Consider the following 21,718-nt stretch of genomic DNA (forward strand, 5'->3'; position numbering starts at 1 on the left):
CACTTTCATACATATTTAATAAATAACACAAAAAAAAACAAGCACAAGGGAAACACTGAGATTCATATCTTTTATTTTTTTCTGGCATGTAAAGTACAAATAATTAAACAATTCCATGAAAAAGTCCTTAAGCGTCTTCAGCTGAAATCCCAGTAATAAATATCCTAAACTAAACTGAAAGGTTTATTATTTTTCCCCTTTTGTTATGTGTTTGTCTTTGTTCACGTTTGGAAGTATGAGATTTTCATTCATGACGCACAGACACTGAGATCAGGAGTTCTGCTTTTGATCATTTATTTTTTGTTCGTTTGTTTGTTTTAATGTTCCGTTATTCCTGGAAATGGTTTCAGAAAAACATTACTAGGTAAATCTGTGTCCCTCCTAACTTAATATTGACACAAAATACAACTGGTTGAGAAACAGAGTGACCACTGACCCCTTTTTCTTGCTCCGTTCCGTGCCTCACCCATCCCTTACCGCTGCCATATCGGCCATTTCATGTCTGCTTGCTCTCGCTCTCTCTCTCTCTCTATTTGACTCTCAGTCGGATACATGGCCGTATGGCAGCAGGGTAAGAAGCATTTGGCGAGTGCACTGAGCCTTAGGCCTGACTACAGGTCCAGACCGTATAGACTGGACCACGCCTTAAACCCGCCCCCCTACCCCAGGCCCCTGACTCACTATAGGGTTCTGAACGTGGTTGGAAAAACAAGACTGTGATTAGATTAAATAATCAAAAGGTTTTCATTTAACAAGACAAACAAAACACAGGCATTAAAGGCATAACATCTAGCACACAGCATGTATGTTTATACACTTCAATTAGTTTAATATAGCAGTGCATTCTTTGCCTATGGAGAACGTTTCCAAATTGTAATTCTAAAGCAGTTTCATTTTTTAAAATTATTATTTTTTTAATCTATTTGCTCCCTTTAAAGAAAAACAAAGGTGTAACCACATTTTGGCAAAATAAAACGTATTTAAACTTGCAAATATAATGAAATAAACCATAAATATACACAAAACATACTTTCATACGAGGCAATAATAATAATAATCATAATAATGATAATAAATAGTTTTTAAGTTAACAATAAGTTAAAACTACAAGCTTAAAGTCGCCCAAATAATACAAGTTCATTGGCGCTATATTGAATTTTTTTTTCAGTTTAAATTATTTATGTTGCAACGAAAGCTACCACAGACTTTTACAAACACAATTAAACACATTTTGATTGAAAGGAAATAATTCTAACTAATTCTAAAACCTGCATACACTGTAGGAACAGCAACTAATCATAAATAATGGAAACGAATAGAAGAAATCGCACCAACCGAAAGAAAAATATTCGACCCACGTGTGTCCTCTATGGCAACATCAACAACACAAATACGCTAAGTTAACATGTGATTCTGATATGTAAAGTAAATTACAGGAAAATGATACTCTGAAATCAACATGGGCTAAAACCGATGATATTTTAGACGGTATTCCTTTCACGGTCTTTAAAAATTGCTCTTTTCTTTACCATAGATGGCTGTTTGTTTTAGCTTGCATGGTCAGAGCACTAAAATAGGGGGCGGAGGAAGGGATAATGGACATTTTTAGAGATCGGACCTCTCGGTGCTTGTTCGATTCTTTTAATGAATCTGTTAGTTAACACTTTTTTTTGTTGTTGTTCGTTTGATCCTTTCACTATTCTGCGAACCATTTCAGTGTGACGTTTAATTTCTTTTTTAAAAAATATATATATCTTTTGTTCTCAGTCAATATAAAAACGAAGCACATTGCACTTACTGTTCCATAGGAAAGTTTTTTTGTCTTTTTTTTCATGATTATTATTGTAGTTGCTCAAGCGGTGCAGTATGTCTTGCTTTCTGCCATTGTCCTTGGCTCTATGAGGGTATGAGTTGGTCTCTAGATGTGGTGGAGCTAAAGGGTTCTTTTGGGCACTTCATCAGAGGAACATAAAGACCCCTCTGGTTGCCATTACAGTGTAGCCCTCCCATTAACTTAATTTTGAGGGTGAACAAATCCTAAATAGGGCACACCACTTAGAAGTTCCAGGATGAGTTGCGTTAGCGAAAGAAAAAGCTTGAATGTTTTGCAATGTCGATGTTAGGGGTGTATTAGCTAAGAGGGTTTCTTTAATGTTTGGATACAATAGGTATGACGTGGAGGGCTCAGAGACACTTTGATATGTGCTATGACGTGCGCGTGTAAGTGTTTGTGTGTGTGTGCGTTCACGCTTGCTAAATGTTTCTGACTTTTCCTTCATCAGTGACAAAGCTAAGATCCCTTGGTTGGTTAGTGCTTGTGCAAAGAAGCAAAATCAGGTGTCAACGATATGAACTGATGGTGGAATACAGGAAATATGTGGCGCTGAAATTAAACAACAAAAAAGTCATGCATGTCCAAAAGAAATCACGCCTAGACAGTATTGATAAGACGACGTTTGCCTTGCGTGATGATATATTGGTGAATATAATTCACTATGGATTATAGTTGATAAGTGCAGCTACATCATTTTATGTCAATTTTCAACTTTATTTTGGTGCACTGAACATGCTGAAGAAGCGTTTAGTCAGTTTAGGCGCCTCATTGAATGATGTTTAATACGAGGCTACAGAGCTTCACTGCACCGTCTGAAGCAACGCTTGATTCGCTTTAGAGAAACTTTCAAGCCTTTTTCCTTTCTTAATGCATACATTTATCCGTCTGCTGATTCTTTTCTTTTTTGAAAAAGATGTTCCTCTTTTTTTATTCGTTTTGTATTTTTGAAAATGAAATGGTTTCACTGCATGTAAATCTTAATCCCCAACCCTCCAATCCCCTCCCTAACACCGCAGACTGGCTCTCTCTCCCCAAAGTTTGAAAACTCTGAAAATAAAGCCATGCGGTGTGTCCAAAGATTTTCACGATTAAGAATCTGTAAAAATGTTGCACAAGGTCTCGTTTTTTCTTGTAGATATAAAAATATATTAATCTCTAATGTAATCCTTTCAAAGAGATCATTGTCCTCTTTGGCTAACACAGCGTTATATAGAAAAGCAAAATGTCACTTGATTTGAACATACATTTACATCTTTCTGTACTTTTCTTCATATAACGTGAAGTTTTGCGATTTTACAGCAATGTCTCTCCCCATGGAACAGTTTAGTTTATGTTTATCTATATTTCAGGGCTATTGACACAGCTAGTCCTAACTTGGGCATTGACGATAATATCATAAGACAAGTTATGATGTGTCTTTGAAAAGGGCTATTAGAAGACACAATTGGATTGCATGTGTGATGTTAGCTACTTTTCGATACGCAGGGTCCCCATGTATAAAACCGATTCGGGAAAGCGAAGCTTTTCATTATAGACCCGTGTGTAATTCTTTTTTAGCGAATAGAGCTAAATGCAGCTTATGAAGAGCAAAGGTGACCAATCTCGGTGACCTTTGACATCCATAAAAGCTTTCTCCCATTCAACATATACATGCGAGGTTAACAAGGAGAGCCCTATTAACCTGAATTTATGTATTTTGCTGTCGATCATCGTCATGATTGGTTGGAAAGATCAAATGAATTACAAACGCCATCATCATGGGAAAACTGTCCAAATGCTCCTAGTTACACAGACGACTGCATGTGGCGGAGTCAATTCTACATTCTAACTCTAAAACTCGGAGAAATGCAGGGAGATTTAAGGTGTTTGTGATGTATTTTAAACTGGAGGTACGCGTGTGTGTGTGTATGTGTGCGAGTGTCTCTGTGATGACTCTTGTCTTTCAGTGTGCTGAGGCGATTAGGATGACCCCGGGTGACGTCTCACTTTGCGACTACCATCTACACGGTTTGTTCGGTGGCTGTCGGGTTGGACCTCGGGTAAAGTGTGTGAAGTTTGCAACCTAATGTAGAGCCAGGAAACCATTATCAAAGTTCTAGAAAATGCTTACATATTTGGCTATTATAACCACCTTAAATGTTGAATATATATATATATATATATAGTTATATCATAATATATATATATATATAGAAGAGAACACTGTTTTTATAATTTTTCTCTAAAAAAAATCACTGATTCAAAATGCCCAAGTGTAAAAAAGTGACTACATCTTCTGAAGCCAGACAGTAAAGTTACCGGGCAATATTTGGGGTAAATTGCACATTTTTTTATGATTTTTGCAATATTTCCTTGTCCAGTTCTCTTATTTTGCCTGAATTAAATCAAAGCTCTCAGCAGACATTCTTTGTCACATTCATTTGACTGTCCCTCCTCATTTCAATCCCAGCCCCTCCTCGCACTTTTGCTAATTCAATGCAGGCAAATGTTGGGAAGGACTAGCATGTTGTGTAAAGAGAAAAGAAAAAATCTACTTGTGTATTTTGTTCGAAACTAAATATGTGTGTGTGTGTGTGTAAGAGAGAGACTCAGTCCAGGCCCATGTAGAGTGGATGTACAGGGAGCTCAGTAGCTCCCCCTGCATGTTAAAGAGCGGTAGCGACCAGGCCTTCCTTTAAGCCTTGTGTTGCTTGCTGGTCTTGAAGGAGACCTGCAACACGCGGTCGCCCAGGCGATAGCCGTTCAGGCTGGCGATAGCCATGGCCGCCTCATCGTAGTTGGTCATGGTGACGAAGCCGAAGCCCTTACATTTGTTGGTGGTGAAGTCGCGGATGACCTTGACGTTCGTGACGGCGCCGAACGGCCCGAAGAGCTGCCACAGGACGCTTTCGTCAGCTTCCGGGGACAGGTTGTAGACGAAGATACACCAGCCAGCTCCCGTCGGCCCGGTCAGGTTGACTCCAGCCAGGCTGGTCATGCTGTCGATGGTTATCGGGGAGAATCTGGGGAGGAAAGGAGGAGAGCTACCATGGGTGTCATTCTGAAGTTCAACACTGACGCTATTTATCACCACATGTTCCTGGACACTGGCGCTCGATCCGCACAGCAGATAAAAAACACATAACTATTCACATTAACTAGTCATAATCCCTGTTGACCAAAGTCTCGGCAAAAAACGATGTCAGACAAAATCACAATATTTAGCAAAACATAGAAACCTAGATTGGGATGAAGGCAAATCAGAAACAAATCAACAGAAAATTGGAACAAACAGAGGAGACGCAAACGGAATCTTGAATGTCCATGCTGGTGGAAAAAGGAACATTAAAGCAACCAAAACTGAAAAATAATAATAATGTTAGTTCAATACAGAAATACAAATCAGTTCGATCAAGGAATCAACCAAAAGAAAAAAAGGTTCAACAAAGCCATGCCAGAATGTCCTGCTGTGAGGAATTGATACTATCTAAAACAGAGTTTTTTTTTAAATGCAATGTCTAGTTTTATGATTTAAGTCAGCAGGTGGTATTCCAGCCACTTTGTTTGAGCTACTTTAGGCATGGATGCTTTTGAATGGACACCTTTTTTTTTGGAAATTACCTCTTGACTCCGTAGCTGGCGTTTAGTAAATTGTCGAGTCTGCAATGCAAGAGGAAGAGTGACGGAGGTGAAGATATTAGTCGCAGAACCAACAACCAGAGAAAAGCGTTTGAATGCAGCCGTGCATTCAGCCACCAGGGGGAGTATTTTACACGACACAGTATCCACCAATCAGAAGCCGCGGCTCGAGAGTGACGCAGACGCGCAGTCTGTACAGAGGGAGCCCTCAGGCGATAGATTGAGAGTACTGCGATCGTGAGTGATCCAGACACACACAGTTTGATCTCTAAAGGCAATTTTAGACATTTGTTTTAATGAATGGGTTAAAATAGATTTGTGGCAAATTTACACACCGCTTTAATTAGCTCCAAACGCGTAATGAGTCATAAAATCCCCCTGGTGCCGTGAATGCGCTGCGGTTTTAACCGGCAGAGGAAAAGAGAAAGAGAAAACAGCGGGGATGAGAGTCGAGGTTGGGGGCAGTACCTGAAGCGCTGGGTCTGGTGATGAAGAGGACCGGTGTAGCGGCGAGCGGCTGTCTGGTAAAGTTGGGTTAGCAGGGCTTGTCCTGTCTTCTGACTGGGGTTGTTGGCGAACTTGACGGTTATCGGTTCGGCAGCGCCGAGCGGCTTCTGACCGTTGAGCCCCTTGATGGCCTCCTCAGCCTCGTTGCGCTTGTCGAACCGAATGAAACCCACGCCGCGCGATATACCTGCTCCAGACGAAAAGCGAGGCGTTGTAAGCATCGTGAATTGGATTAAATACATATCTAATTTATACCATTTAGATAAACTTCGGTTGCTTGGCTATCACTTTGTAAACCATTAAAAGACCTTACATAACAGACAGAACATATTAATATCGTTTGGTCTTGCAGGGCAATGTAAATACTCCGTATATTATTTATCAGATTTAATGCACTTTAAGCCACTGCATCAACTGGTATACATTTGTTTCTTGAAGAAAATATTTAAATTCAGATAGATAAATGGATAGATAGTAGGGCTGCATAACAATTAATCGCAACTAATCGTTGGCAGAATAAAAGTTTTTGTTTAGATCATATGTGTGTGTTTTGTGTATAATAATTATGTATATATACACATACATGCATGTATATATTTAATAAATATTTAAATGTGTACATGTGACATTTTATATTTATATATAAATTATATTATATATAAATATGAATACACAATATATACATCTATTTACGTGTGTGTGTGTATATTAATATATACATAATTATTAAACACAGGACACACATATATGATATAAAACAAAAACTTTTATTCTGCAAACGATTAGTTGCGATTAATCATCATACAGCCCTAATAAATCGACACAACTTTATTGTCTTTGCATAGTACAGGTACACAGCAAAGAATTCTTGTTTAGCATCTACCAGAAGTGCAAATAGTAGGACTGTGCAAATTGGCAAGTGCAATTAAATATGAAAAATATAGGTGTAAATATGAATAAAGAGAGTATGTATGTTATGGAGTATGTATAAAAATACATATACTTTATGGAAATTGCCTAGTGTTGCACGTATATTAATATTTTGTATTTGTGTTAAAGCAATCCTTTTAGAGATTTCCTGATCTGCATTATTAAACCAACACAAAGAAATGTTCAAGCATATGGACTAGTTTTCGCATTACATCCAAAGATTTAATTAGTTTTTAATCCTCCCCAGGCAGTCTATGGTGTTTGTGTACAGGAGGTAACGTTTACCTGTGACCTGGTCGACCAGGATGCGTGAGGTGATGATCCTTCCATACTGGGAAAACAACTGCTCCATGTCCTTCTGACTCATGGTTTTGGGCAGCCCACTCACGTACAGGTTGGCATCACGAATGGAAGCTGAGCTGGGTCTGGCATAGGACACCTATAACACACACACACACACACAGTTCAGAGTGTATTTTAATAGGAATATTAAGAAGCATGCATCAAGACAGCTATGACACTCCTAAAACTCCCAGCAGTACAAACTTTCAAGTGTAGTCGGAGCAGCTATGTCACAGCACTGCCGCGCTCAAAGGCGAGACATCCTCCCACTCGCTCTCATTCCTCCCTTCTTGAAATCCTCATCGCTTACGTGCACTTCACTCGAACCAAACCCCGTTTCCTTATTAAACACTACTTCAGCTTCACAGCGCCCCTGACAGCAAAAACACAAACCCACTCTAACATTCACACTTAGCCCACAGATACATCAACACCCTCCTCTCTGATTCTAGACCGGCTCCCTTAGAGAGTACTGAGGAAAATTTGATATCATGGGCTGTTATGCTAACTGGTGATTTTCCAGTAGACAGCAGCATTTAGAGTCTGTTACGCAGTTGGGACGTGTCATGAATTATCAAGTCCAATTAGGCATTTGTTTTGACTTTAAAATATTCATCTCATTTTTTAGATCACCTCAGCATTCTCTCAAAATCCCCCTAATTTGCTCGTGTTTGAGATGCGAACAGATTTTTCTCATAAAATATGTATATTTATGAGTTTCTGCTCGAATGAGAGTGACTTTGATTGATGGTGTCAGTGTGTGTACATGTGGTTTTTTGAGAGAGAGAGCGATTGCCCCTCCCACACACGCACACCTCCAGCTCTCTATTGTTTTCTTTCTCAAGGGAAAACTGCTTCTCTGGCAACCGGCAAACCCAAGTAAACAGATTACAAGATGTCCAACGTCCCTTACAACTCCCCAACGCGCATTCATACATAACCCCTCAAAATAAGTCAAATTTATATTTCCCACATCCATCCCATATCTCCAAAAAGGTCTTAGATGCTTAAATTAAAAATTATCTATCTATCAATCTATCTATAAACCCAAAGTTTAAACAAGTAAATTTCTTCACAAACAAGATTTTTAATAATATATATTAAGATAAATATTTAATGATGCCTAAAAATGTTATTACATTTTTCACTGTGAGGTCTTGACAGAAAAGAGTGTGTTTTTCCACCATATGTGTATGCGTGTTGGAGGCAAGTATGACTAAGCAGTGGTATTGTTGAGGTTGGGGTGTAATTGTGCAGTGAGTGGGTGAGTGTACAGCAGAGATTGGGGTGGATGCTGCCCCATAATTAACCCTCTCCCTGACTCTCCCCCAGTACAGATGGTCCCTGCAGCCCATATGGCCCTAATCCTGTCATTGGCATTCGTCTCCATTCTAGCCTTTGCTCCCGCCCCATCTCCTGCCTGCCCTCCCTTCCTCTCCCCAACCATCCTCTCTCTCTTTCTTCACTCTCTACCTTTTTAACAATGCCTTATTGACATGGAAAATATGACATTTGCCCGGCTTAAAGATTTGAGGGCAGCAGACACACGAAGGCTAATAGTCAGAACAGTGGTGAAAGTGACTCAATGCATTAAACAAACAAGATGACTGGGATAATAGCAATAAGACTTACTGTTGTTTACATAGGCACTCCAATTATGTTGTTCTGCAGATGGCCCGTAGTCATTATTCACAGAATAATGGTGCTTTAGGATGTTGAATATTACCCTGTATATTGTGGACCATCTACATAGGCAAAATCCAAAAATATATCCTTAATGGAGATAAATCGCTTAGAAGTTGTTTGGTTTTAAAGGGGATTTTGAAGTTAAGGCAGCTTTCACTTTCTGTTTTCTAATTTCTCTGAATCTTAATAGCTGGGACAATCATGTCTGTCACAGGATTGTACAAATAACTGTGACATCTAATGTGAAACGCCATGATGGTCTGTGTTGCAATTTACATGCATATTCTCAGTATGCATGCGTACAAGCACAAGGAAGCCATCTTAACTGCTGATTCTCGTCTTGGCTTTGTTGCAGTCTTTGATTTGTGGTGATCAGGTGGAGAAACAGACCCGACTGTTTAATCTCTCGCTTGCAGTCAGACCTTTCTCCACCCCACAGCCCAGCTGAATTCGGGACAAAGAAACCCCTAATTAGCCAAGATGGGAGGCAGATGGGGCTCTCTCTCTGCTGACCTCCAATCCTCACATTGCGTCCCCCTAATTACATTTCCATCACAATCACCTCTGCACACAACGCCTTGCTTTCTGACCTCCACTCTTTCTTTTCTTTTGCTCCTTTTGTTCATGCTACCAATTCCTCCCCTGCGCCCCGCCCCCCTTTCTCCACCTCTCCGGCTGTCGTGTCTGTCTTGGGCCGTGTCTCGCTCCCTTTCTTCCCCTCTTCCCCGTTGCGTGATTGAGGAGCGTGGGGTGGGGCATCTCTTACCTTGATTGTTTTGGTCTGCAGTTTAAGACCGTTGAGTGTGTTGATGGCCTTGTCTGCATCATTGGGATCCACATAATTTACAAAGCCATAGCCCAAACTCTGACCTGGAGTAAGATAAATAAAAATGTACTTGATGCATTTCTGGTCATGGTTCCATCGCTTGACATTTGCTATGGGTTGAAATGAGAGGTGTTACCTGTGATCTTGTCTCTGACTAGTTTGCACGACTCGATCTCTCCGATGCTGCCGAAGAGGCTTTTGAACTCTTCCTGGGTCATGTTTTGAGGCAGGTAGTTGACGATCAGGTTAGTTTTGCTGTCGTCTGTGGCGCCATTAGTGCTAATGACGGGGCCGTTGGGTAGGCTGGTTCCGCTCGGACCATTGGACACCTGAGTTTCCATGGTGCTAATTATCTGCAGGAGGAAAAAGATCACAAATCAGACTCTGAGATTGTGTGTTTGTGTTGCAAAACATCTGTTGTGTGGTATAATACTTAAATATCCACAAGCTTCCTCTTCTTAACACAACAGCATCCTCTTTGGGAGGCTAGAAATCAGTGTGTCTGAGGACCAGAGGACTTAAGGAGAACAATATCACACCTCCCCTCCTCCTCTGACCGTTTTTTCCCTCACTTCAACTCTTTCGATCTGCCCCTGGGTCTACAGATGTCACAATCCTTTCACTTTTTCCCTGCCCCCATTTTCTCTATCCTCCTGTGCATTACATCACTGGGACAATCTCTGAAAGGTTGGACACATAAATGGCATCCTGCAACGTTCTCAACCTGCTAAAAAAACGTGCTCCAGACAGTTGAAGATGGCAAGTCACCTTGTTGATGTGAAAATCACGAGTGTGTGTGTGTGCGTATGTCTGGGTCTTTGGTTCATCTATGCTGCCGTGGAGCACAGCATGAGGCTTAATTTGGCCTATAGGGGATTTTCAAACAACAGATGTATGCAGGTTGTAGACGCTACTTTCTGCTACCTTCTTTAACGGTCCCTTACGGTCCCATCATCCACCAGCAAATGCAACATCTTCCCTCAAAATCTTAGCATAGCATTAAACCATAAGCTATTTTTTGTATTTATTGTAAAATTATGAATTACGAATTGGCATGTGCAATGTATGTTCATGTATTAGTCATCCTTTTTGAAAGGGCTCTTACCCTAGAACGGCCCCTGGGGTGGGACGGGGTGTCTCACCAACTTAATTAACAATGCATCCGTGATCTTTTTGTTGAATCTACACAATCAACAGGCAGAATCGTGTGCCACAGGTGTTACTCATCACCACGAGAATGTAATGATTTTTATTAAAAGGTTATTTAAAACACATTTTGTTTTAGTTGCATGAACCAGTGCATTTTTGGTACCGTGGTTACTATTCTCCTTTGTTCTCCTTTTTGCGTCTCATCCCTCTCTAACACACCCGCTCTTCAGTAGAATGATTTATTCCTGCCTTGAGCCTTACCTCTAACCAGGTTGCCCAGGTAACAGCAGCTTGACGACTGTTGCTATTGGCTGGCTTCTTGACTTTTAGCAAACCTTGTATGTATGTGCGCAAGACGGATTGATGTTAGCGAGAAAAAAGCTAGCTCTCAGTTAATACCACTTTTTGTATGCATTAATAAAATAAGCTTTAGGCTAGCCAGAATGTATATCTCAGGCAAATTGACATTGACAAGGAGAAAACGCAGAGAGGCGGTGATGAGCGAGTTATTAAAGCACCGCAAACATGGATCTAGGCAAAACTGCTGGCCATAACCAGTTTCAATATCGTCTAAACAGGAATTTCCTAGACAAGAAATGGATTTCGTATAACACAAATTGTGTTTATACAGCATCAGGGCTTTTCGCTTTGTTCTATGGAAATCGCCCTTGGTAATATCTTGGGTTAGCACACAAACCCTATACTCAGACAGGCACTGCCCATGCGTTGACACAAACAGACCGAGTCTTTACACAAAGTGACAGGATCAGGGCAAATGTGATGCATGAACTGAAGTAAACCTCCCTATGGCAAGCCACCCATCTTCAGCGACGAAAGTAACAAGTTACACAACACACAGGCTATTCGGACGCGGGGACTGACACACACTATCTCACTGGCTGGATACTGGAGCCAGCAAAGCAGAGGTAGAGAACTTCATTTCAAAATACATGACTCACAAAGACAGCCGAGAGACTGCTTAGCACTGGAGTTTTCTTCACTGCGCTCCTTAAACATCATTCAGACCCAGAATTTGTACTATTAAAAATACTGCTTAATGAAAGCACAGAAGTAAAACCATGCCAGTGGAGGGAAGGGTGGACAATTCTGTCCCAGCATGTACTTTTCTATTTCTGGCTGAGTTCTGCCTCAATATTTAATGCACTGCATCAGCATCGCCTACACAAGGACCCAGACTCGCACGCAAACAAGAGCCTTGCATCTCATACGCAAAACCTATTACCTTCCCACCACCGCACTGATAAAGATAAATGACTGCAAAGATTCCTCTTAGTGAGCGTGCAATTAGAGTCGGCACAAATATCCATCAACTGTTTGGGAAATTGAGGCATTAAGGTTGATTTTTAGAAAATATCATATGGATATGTTTACATTGTATTAAATAAAAATAAAAAAATGGTAGAATTTAAACTTGTCAAAATGAGAGTGCTATTTTTTATTTTTAAGAAAAATATTGAATTAGGATAAAGTATATGGTTAAGCAATACATTTTACAAATATATTTGCATTATTTACAACCCAAGAGACAGGGATCCAGACAATGCTAATTAAAGACAGGCCTGATAGCAGTCTGTGATAAAGATCCATTTGACTGAAGATGTTCGGCCTCACGTCACTTCCTTATTATTCCTGTGCTGTGAGAGAGAGTGATTTTCTTAAAATAAACACAGTCTCACACAGCATCCGGTAAGGTAAACAAATAAAGCAGATCTAATCTTTAGCTGTATGCATCATGTCAACCTTCATTTTCAATCTGACCGGACAGGCAATTGTGGTACATTTTTATAAACAATCAAATTTGTGCTAACACAGAGCTTGTAATTTCTAATTCATAAAATATGTCTGGACAGGCTCCGGACTGAAATGTGAATGTTGGATTGCAAAAAGGCCGTTTCAGTACCACAGATTACAGGATTATCCTAAACAAAAGGCATTAGCTACACTCTCACTGCAGCTTAAAGGATCACTGTGGCAGCTGTAAAACAACAGGACACAAGTCAAAACCCAATCTTCACACGCATGAGCGGATAAACCCTTCTTCTTATTTATTTTGGTCGCAGCTTAACAAATAAATTGGGTTCGTTCTGTTTCTCAAAATGAGCGCAAACGATAAATCAATTTATTATCACGTAAATTATGTATCTATTTTTTCTCTCTAAATACAATTTATCATTAAAAAATGTATTTCTAAAATTATGAAATTAGTCAATGTATTTTGTGAAAGAACACTAAAAATCTGCAAAGGCTTCGTGAAAGCAGGATGTCGGTGTTTGGTCGCTATCCAGAGTGCTGAAGTCGGGAGTGGCTCAGAGGGGATCCCGTTTGAAACCTAGCGCATTTGCCTTCCTTCTTCAAAACATTTACAACTGACCTCAAAATATCCTGCACGCTGTGAGTTTTTTATCAAGTGGACATTAAGCTTTCGATGTCAATTTTATAAATAAACGCCTTGCCCTTGGTCCAGCCGTTCACGGATCGTTTAAAATCGTTATCCCATCGTCCTTTGATAAGACAAGTACGCGTGTGCTCGGTGGGCATTCATAAATCCGAGCTCCTTTTTGCTGAATAAACGTATTGACACAAGCGAACAAAAGAGCCACCCGTTCCTCCTCTACAGAGACCATGGCAGCACTATGAATATTAATGTAAACAGTAGCGCTTTGTGTCGAGGCCACAGGCTGCATGCGGGACTCTCCGGGAACAATGAACATTGCCTTCACTTGCTGTAGTTTCTACATTCCACAATAATAATAATATAGATAGTTTAAATCATTAATTTAAAATGTGATATAGGTTTAAATTTATACCCATTCTTCTTAAAATACCATCAGCTCACATATGTATTTTCTCTTGTTAATAATAATAATAATAATAGTAATACTTATTATTATTAAACATAATACGCATATATATTTATTTTATATTTGTCTTTTTATTAGCTATTAATTTCATTATTTTGTTTGTTAAATCGTTTCGTTTCATTTGACAAAACACGAGGCCTGCTGATGTTTTATCGTCATACAATTAAAGTCCAAGCAAATGTTGACATTCAGCTAAAATGTCGTATTTTTCTGCTATCGAAAAACATCCGTTTGGACATTGAAGATGAATGAGAGGCTCGTACATGCAGACGATCCTATTTTGTTTCGGTTGTGATGTCCTTGAGTTGTGTGCGCGCCTGGAGAAGGTTATCTGACTCAACGGTTTTATGTGCTTGGCACTGCGGTACAGGCTCGTGCTCACGGAGGACTGCGGAACAACACGCCGACGGGCCTTCATTCATCACTGCTCACGCACCAGTCACAGTATCTATAGAGATTTAATGCTTTTGTTTGAGGTCACTGTGAAACAAGGCAGGCTGTCCTTCATAGCATCCTTCGTAGTACCTGTGATGAATACGCTGTATTCATACATAAATTACTTATTTATCCGGGCCCAAAGCTCAGAAACGCACAATATCGTCGAGCTAGCAATGATTTTTGTGCACGTGTGATTGTAACAGTGACCTTTTTAATGAATACACACGATGGAGGTCATAATTACAACGAATAGTTACTAGTTTGATCCTTGACGAGGAACAAAGATGATAAGCTGCTCTGAAAACACCCTTCGTACCGGGAATAACAAGTCAGAAATTAATATTTACATTGTAAAAAAAAATTGAGACAAATTTGAGACGCACGCGCATATTAAACGTGTCGTTTTATTTATTTGTTCTGCTCTACGTGAAGGTGATGCTGTTTTGAGCGCGTGCCATCGCTGTCTTGCCGAGAAGACACGCCCAAACCTTTTAGCATCAGGCCTCTGCATCCCCCCTCGTATTTCTAAATTAGGTGGTCTTATTTATTTGACCCTCGGTTTGTTTTCATCCGTACGCTTCGTGATACCTTAAGCCGCTCGCTGTCTCGCGATCTCTAAGCTTGAGGAATTTCTTCCCGTCTGATTCAATTCAAACCGATGAATGCATAGCATCTCCCCCTCCCCCCTCGGAGTGACTCGACCCTTTTTCTTTGCCTTTGCTCTGTACGGACTGTCAGCCTCCGAGGCATCGTGTTTTGTCTCAGAGATTCGTCTTTGAGCATCCTTACTGCTGCGCCGAGAGGAGAGAGAGGCTGTACAGCAGCACGTGCCCTCTTACGCCCTTACACCTCAGGAATTCCTCAGCTATTTTCCTTTATTATGACTAATTACAATACATGTATATTTTATTTAACGGTTATAAATAGATCCACGTCGCGCGTGTTGAATGGTTTGACAAATGGATTAACACGAATTGTTATAATATGGCAGACGAAAGCAATGTTTTGATTCATCACCGAAAACGTCGAAGAAGCGAGCGAGCTGGGCAGTGATGGTTGCGCATGCCTGTATCACATTACTTACACCCAAGGCTAATCGTTAATCTTGTTTACAGAATCCGCTATTAGGTGTGCCAGTATGTGACCAAATGCGATGTTGACATTATTAAGTAGCTTACATTTAAGTGTATTAATCTGATTGATTTAAAAATATACAGTTTAATGCTAATAAAACATTAGCAGTATACTGTTTCTTATATTCTGTATTTAAGATGTCTTCCACACATTGTGGATGAAAAAATTGGTTTTGTCTCATCGTTATCATTCCTCATGAAATAGACAAAAAAAGGTATACGTACAGTAACCATTCTTGATGTACGGAGATGATAGTGATCTAGGTCCTTCAATTTGCAGGTCTTCGGGCCGGCTTGCAGTTAAAACAGCGCTGGCGTTTTTATGGTGTGGCTCGAGAACAGAAAACGTCAATTTCCAAAGGAAAAGAAAAAAAAAGAAAAAGGAAAAAGAGATTTCTCGGTCAGGAAATCTCAGCCCGTGCGATTGTAGGTTTCCTCAGCAGTGTGAAAATGAGGAGAAGGGGGTTTTCTTCAGGATGATGATGAGAGAGAGATTTCTCTCCGTGTGGCGTGGGCGATGGTACAGAAAAAAAGAGAAGCAGTGATCCCCAGTAGGGTGTGTCCAGGGGAGGGTGTTGTGGTTCTGCTGTTGTGTGTGTATTTCCCAGCTCCTCGCAGGCTTCTTCTGTGCCTCTGCTGCAATGTTCTTCTCTTATGTGTCCTTCTGCCAGGCAGAGCTTGCTCCTGATTGGCTAATTGTGCAGGGAGGGTACTACATGGCAGCCATTGCAATGCGCTCTTCTCCCATTATCCCCTTCAGGAGAGATCACCGAGCGAGCCCCCCCATCCCGACACCCCCACCCATCTCCACACTTCCCTTTGCCCTCCCTTTCTTCCTGCCCCCTCAACGCACATGCAGAGCTGAGTGAATAGAGCTCCACCTGCACTCAGAACAGATGGATGCAGAAAAAGACAGGAGCCATGCTTTCTTCTTCTGTTTGCCCCTCTCTCATCTTCCCCCATTCTCAGCTCTCTTTTTTCCTTGATTTCATATTATGTGTTCTTCCCCTGCAGCTCTTTTGCGTTCATCTGTTGCGTAGCACTCTTATTGTGTCCTCTATAGGCCTGGCGCACAGCTTACTAAAGAGTTTTTATTTTTCCAGTTGTAAAGAAAGCTCAAGTAACACAAGTACAGGATTTGTTCCACATTGCGAGAGGAAAATGGCTGTGTAGTCGACGGTGCAAAGGCATAAATGTGTGAAGGTCGTTTCCGGATACCTGGCCAAGTTATTTGTCTGACAACAAAAGTGCATGCTTATTTATACTCGTCTATAGAATTATGTCAGTGCGTTCTTAAGAAGCATTGATGGGTGTGTGTAGAAAGCATAGATTACATAATCACACAAAGACGTGATTTCTAGCAATACCTAAAAGGAGAAAGAGGCAGCGTACACCATTCACACCCTACATGTGCGCCTGTGTAGATTAATGCGTAATAATTGCAATTTTGGGTGTCAATGTCACATAGATGTCACACATTATTGTTGTTGTTATATAATCCCACACAATGACATAATGTGAAGCAACACACAATACGGTAAAGATGTTAAAGTCAGTGCACGCACTATACATGGCATCGGCTCCAACTGTGTCTCCTTATTGTTCCTCAGTGATGCTGATATTAAACATCGACACGCTGATTGCAGTGGTTGTTATCTTAAGCTCCCTCCCCCCTTCAATCTCAGAGAGAGGGTAGAGCTCACCGAGACAGGCTGTTTGGTCTCATCTATAATGCATCTCCTGCCCCAGGACTTGATGTGTGACAAATGACCTATTTCTGCACAGACCCCCATAGGGCCTTGACCTGAGGGAGTGTGCACGGCAGCAAGTGCAATCTCTGTTTGCGATAGCGTGCATGTGGATCGGATGCTGTCAGCGGTTTCCTAAATTCCTCTGGTGTCTGTAAAGTTGGATGAGACTCTTGCGGAGCACAACAATGCTTTGGCGTTCCAACGATACAATGAGCAATGTGCATGTTTTTGTGACCGTCTATGACTGCGAGGTGCTCACCTACATCTGCATTGGCCTTGGATGACCTTGTGAAAATCTGAGCTGCCGTTGTGTCTTCAGTGGCACTGATGCTCTCCGCTGATTATGCAGATTGCAGACAGTCACAGTGCAGGTATCAGGCGTTAAGAGTCAGAGAGTTACGGTGTGGGTGGTATTGTCGTTGGCGTGCAAATGCGCTGTAATTCAGATCAGAAAAACAGCATCTTTCCTGCGCGTCTACAGTGAGTAATATACACAATGATATATGTGTTCTCGCTGACGAGTTTGTAGAAAATCAGCCGAGATGGGTGAGTGGGTGGTTGTGTTCAAAGTCATTAACCTGTAGACGATCTAGAGATTGTTGTACATTTCTGGCTGAGCATTGACTCATCTCAAGTAAGGACGGACCTTCTTCGCAATGCTCTACCTGCATGCTTACTGTATTCTTCTTGTTGCCTTGTCCTGCAACTCTACCCCAGTCAGATTCTGAGTGTGGGCCCTTTCTGATATTTTACATAATTGCCTTACATAAGTAGCCAGCTCAGCTCGGAGCTTGGATGATATTAGTGGCGATGAATATTGCATGAGAAAGGCACTCGTTAAGCGTTAATAAGAGGATAGAGATGGGCCCTGCTGTCAATCTGTCTTAACCCCGCCCACTCTGTTCTGTCAAGCCGTGACTCCTCAGACTGTGCTCTGAGGGTGCATGTGTGCGCGAGGACCGCTCTCGACAGAGACGGAGGAGGGGACTGGCGAAAACCAGGCGAGAGGGAAAGATTTAGCCATTAGTTGCTGGTGTTGTTTTGTGCTTTGTAAGACGAATAAAAGCAGCACTTATGGCACAAAGAGCCCAGGTCTGTTCCACACGCACCCCGTTCACACTTCACTTGAATAAACCAGTTTAATTGCAGAGGCTCATTAGGGGTCTTCACTGGCAGCAGGGCAGCTGAATTCAGGCGGTGGGTAAGAGGGCATCTGAAGCACCTATTTACCACCCTAATTCAGAGGATCAAGCGTGGCTGTTGCTTCAAACTCTTTCAGTAATTTCGCTGATGATTTTTAATGTTCAGGAGTCCCTCCCGAAGAGCCGATTAAGAGACTGTCGCTTTTGTCCTGGATGGCATTTCACTATAAGAGACTCTAAGGCTCTCGTTTGTACTTTCAATGATCATTGATTTAAGTCACGTTTTTTTGGCCATGAAAATGTGGTGCTTGTGTGTAGAAAAACAGGAAACTATGCACTGTTTTTTATCTCGGAACAAAAAATGTGTCTGGTTCACATTTGCAAATTGTGAATTTACATGCATGTTACGATCGCACTGAATCTACTTATCACAGACACAGGAGATATGATTGTGTGAAACAGATGTGTTCCATTGCTACAGTTTGTGTTATTCCCCTTATTATTGTCTAAAGTAATGGATTATAACAGCTTTAATGTAAGAAAAGGGTTGGTATTTAAGTATTTTCAAATGTCTTTTTAACTTAATGCCATATTGATTTCTACCCTCCAGATTTATCCTCAGTCCCAAACCACTTTATCTTTCAGTTTTTATACACTTTCAGAAAAAATGCTCCCTAGCTGTCAATACCGGATACTGGGGAAGTTTCCTTTTTAAAGGTCCTAATATATAGGTACATTTTGTACCAATATGCAGTGTTGTAGTCAAGTCCAACTCGAGTCCAAGACCAGAGATTGAGGGTCAAGTACGAGTCCCGATAAACCTAGGTGTGGACTCTGTTTTGACTCGACACTCGATCTTTGGTCTTGGTCTTGACCACAACCCTGCCAGTGTGTACCTCTGAGGTACTAATATGCACTTTTTGGTACCAGTATTTACTTCTAAGCTTTTACACTGTTAACCCTCATTTTGTTTTAACCTAAATCAGGGCCGGAGTGGGGCCACTTTTCAGCCCGGGAGTTTTAGGCCCAAAACCGGCCCACTTTTTCCATGGTGTAATTCCAAATTAACACTTTTTCCAAATTGGATAAATGAAGCAACTGTTCAGCTCTTACTAGTGTGTATAGTTTTTATTAATGCCATGGTTCAACCAATAATGAAAAGTTTTAATAAAAATAAAATAAAAATTAACTTATTCACTACAAAAAAAATAATTTGTAATAAAAATAAAATAATAATACAAAGTAATAATAAAGTAATTTTACTGCATATACAGATCAAGCTTGAGTTTTGTCATCAATATTAAATGACATAATATTTGCAAAGTCTATGAATCACCATATAATGGGTGATACACAAAAAGCTTTAAATAAAAATTTATATTTTGCTTGTGAATCGGTTGACAACGGTATTAGCCAAAGTATTCCATTGCTAATGCTAATTATAGCCCTAGCTTTACCTGTTGCCACTTGTGTTTTTCTTTTTGAAAATAAATCTGTAAGCTTGGCACATTTGGCAGCATCCTCTTCCAATGCCTTTTTTCAGCCCCTCCTGGCCTCTTCCTCCCACCCATCCTCCCTAACGTGCCCCGTTACGGTAGGGCCAGACCAGCTATCATTTGGCGCCAGCAGTAGCCTACCTGAGAAAAGTTTTGGAAAAGACGGGCTAATGGAACCAAACAACTCTATGGGAGTGGAGGGGAGAACTCCCCCACATGGTACAACCCATGCAGAATGCGGAACGCGTGTAAAACTCGACCGGCCCACTGGGAATTCTCCCGGTTCTCCCGATTACCCACCCCAGGCCTGACCCAAATGTACACTTAAACCCTGAAAAAAATCCTCTTTTACGCAAGTGTTTTAGTCTAATGCACAAATTGCATGATTTCTCTCATTCAATATTTTTGTTGAGTTAAATCTATTTATTTTAGCCATTTTCCCCATCATGCATTGCAGCATGCATAAATTAACTGCTACTGTTATATGAGTGCTGTTTTGCTGTTTGTTGTCTTTATTTATACGGCTGCAGTTGTTTTTGTAATTGTTGTGGTAAAGTGCAAGAGCTTATCTTTAACTTCATGAGATTTGATTACTTGCCACCATTATTGAGATTTGAGTGTTGAGGTCTCTGTGTAAAGTTGAAACATTTGCTTTTTTTAAAGTTACCATTGCTTTGCAATATCCTCTTAACATTACAAGTTTTATAAAACTATGCTAAAATAAGATGTGTTGAGCAATTTTAAGTAGATTTAACTTAAAATTACTTGTTTGCTTTACAAGGCAAAATGGGAATATTTAGGGCAGCGAGTTACCCTATGTTTTTTAAGTTGAATAAACTCATCTGGGCTTACATTGTAGTATGTAGTCTTTAGGTACAAAGGTTACCTTTTTGAAAGAGTACCGCTCTGGTGACAGCTATGGACCATTTTGGCAATTTTACTCTGACAAGTAATAGCTGGGTTTTCTTTGTTTTTCAAAATAAAAACAAAACAAATGCAAATTAGGTGCATTTCCAGGTCCAAGTTCTTTGAACAATTGATGGTGGTATTGGTAACTAAATAAAACAAGGCATGCTTAGAAAATGGTGACACGCCGGCATTTAGTTACATTTGGGCAAGGTTTTTTTTACTAGCAGTGCAGCTTGTAAATGCCAAAATGAAGACGAAATGCATAATTTTTGATGCAGGGACTAAAGCAAATGCATTACAACGACGTCAAGCCACATATATGTAAAAGACAACATCAGCGAATAGGCCTACAGCTAGATGATCCGTCACGTGGGTTTAATGTTCGCTACTTCAGAATTTATGCGGCAAATGCGTTTCCAAGTCAAAACCACCTTAAGCGAAAGGGAGCGTAAAAACGTTTTTTTGAATTAAGTGATTTTAGACAAAATTATTCGTTTCCGTAACTCATTTCTGATGCGATACTTCAAAATGCGCATAAAATCAGGTTGATGGAAACTGAGCTAATATCTAAACGCAGTATAATTTCTGTGTTGCTTGGATATTCTAAAAAAAAATGTATTATAGTGTTTTTCAATCTCTTTTCACACATTAATTCTGCTTCTTTTACAAAGCGTCTCATGAATTAATAGTATCTCTACTCGACAACAACACTTCTGCATAATTTGCAGCTCTCCTCACGTACTGAAACTGTAACACAGGATGTAAGAACATAATGGAGAGAAATCTTATTACCAGATATGCCGAGCGTGACTGCTCATATATTCACAGTCAATAGACTGTTTGGCATTTGTTATGACAGTCTTTCATTAAGGGACCTGCCTCGTGATCGTGTAGTATGGCTCTTTTAATAATACGTTTACCTGTAACAAGTTGTCACCTAGAATATGTTTACATTGTAAATGAGTAAATATGCAGTAAATATGGTCATAATTCATCAGCAATGTGTGATAACAAGTTTAAAACAATAACCAACGCTTTATTAGATTGAATGTGGTGGTTTTGCCAGTTTCACAAG

The 21,718-nt window shown here is 40.4% G+C and overlaps 1 protein-coding gene across 7 annotated transcripts; it reads right to left on the reverse strand.

The window, feature by feature from the left end:
* Positions 1–56: 56 nt before the first annotated feature.
* elavl3 (ELAV like neuron-specific RNA binding protein 3) lies at positions 57–15,985 on the reverse strand. Of its 7 annotated transcripts, none has more exons than XM_065253674.2 (7): positions 15,571–15,985; positions 9,880–10,096; positions 9,684–9,787; positions 7,175–7,328; positions 5,921–6,146; positions 5,435–5,473; positions 57–4,857 (listed from the first exon to the last, which is right to left on the reverse strand). In XM_065253674.2, exons 1-7 carry the CDS (start codon positions 15,577–15,579, stop codon positions 4,509–4,511), a joined length of 1,098 nt encoding a protein of 365 aa, XP_065109746.1. In that variant the 5' UTR covers positions 15,580–15,985; the 3' UTR covers positions 57–4,508. The 7 variants fall into 7 exon arrangements, with proteins under 7 accessions (XP_065109746.1, XP_065109763.1, XP_065109753.1 ...); XM_065253691.2 differs by having other exon boundaries at positions 57–4,836; positions 15,571–15,984; XM_065253681.2 differs by having other exon boundaries at positions 57–4,836; positions 5,921–6,149; positions 15,571–15,983.
* Positions 15,986–21,718: the final 5,733 nt, after the last annotated feature.

The sequence above is a fragment of the Paramisgurnus dabryanus genome, chromosome 3, assembly GCF_030506205.2.
Source record: "Paramisgurnus dabryanus chromosome 3, PD_genome_1.1, whole genome shotgun sequence".
NCBI classification, from domain to species: domain Eukaryota; kingdom Metazoa; phylum Chordata; class Actinopteri; order Cypriniformes; family Cobitidae; genus Paramisgurnus; species Paramisgurnus dabryanus.

Coding starts and splice junctions, on each gene's coding strand:
- elavl3 (XM_065253663.2), bottom strand. Junction 7,329..9,683: donor TGCAGACCAAAACAATCAAG/GTAAGAGATGCC, acceptor TGTGTGTTATAG/GTGTCCTATGCCAGACCCAG. Junction 6,150..7,174: donor CCTGGTCGACCAGGTCACAG/GTAAACGTTACC, acceptor TTTCGTCTGGAG/CAGGTATATCGCGCGGCGTG.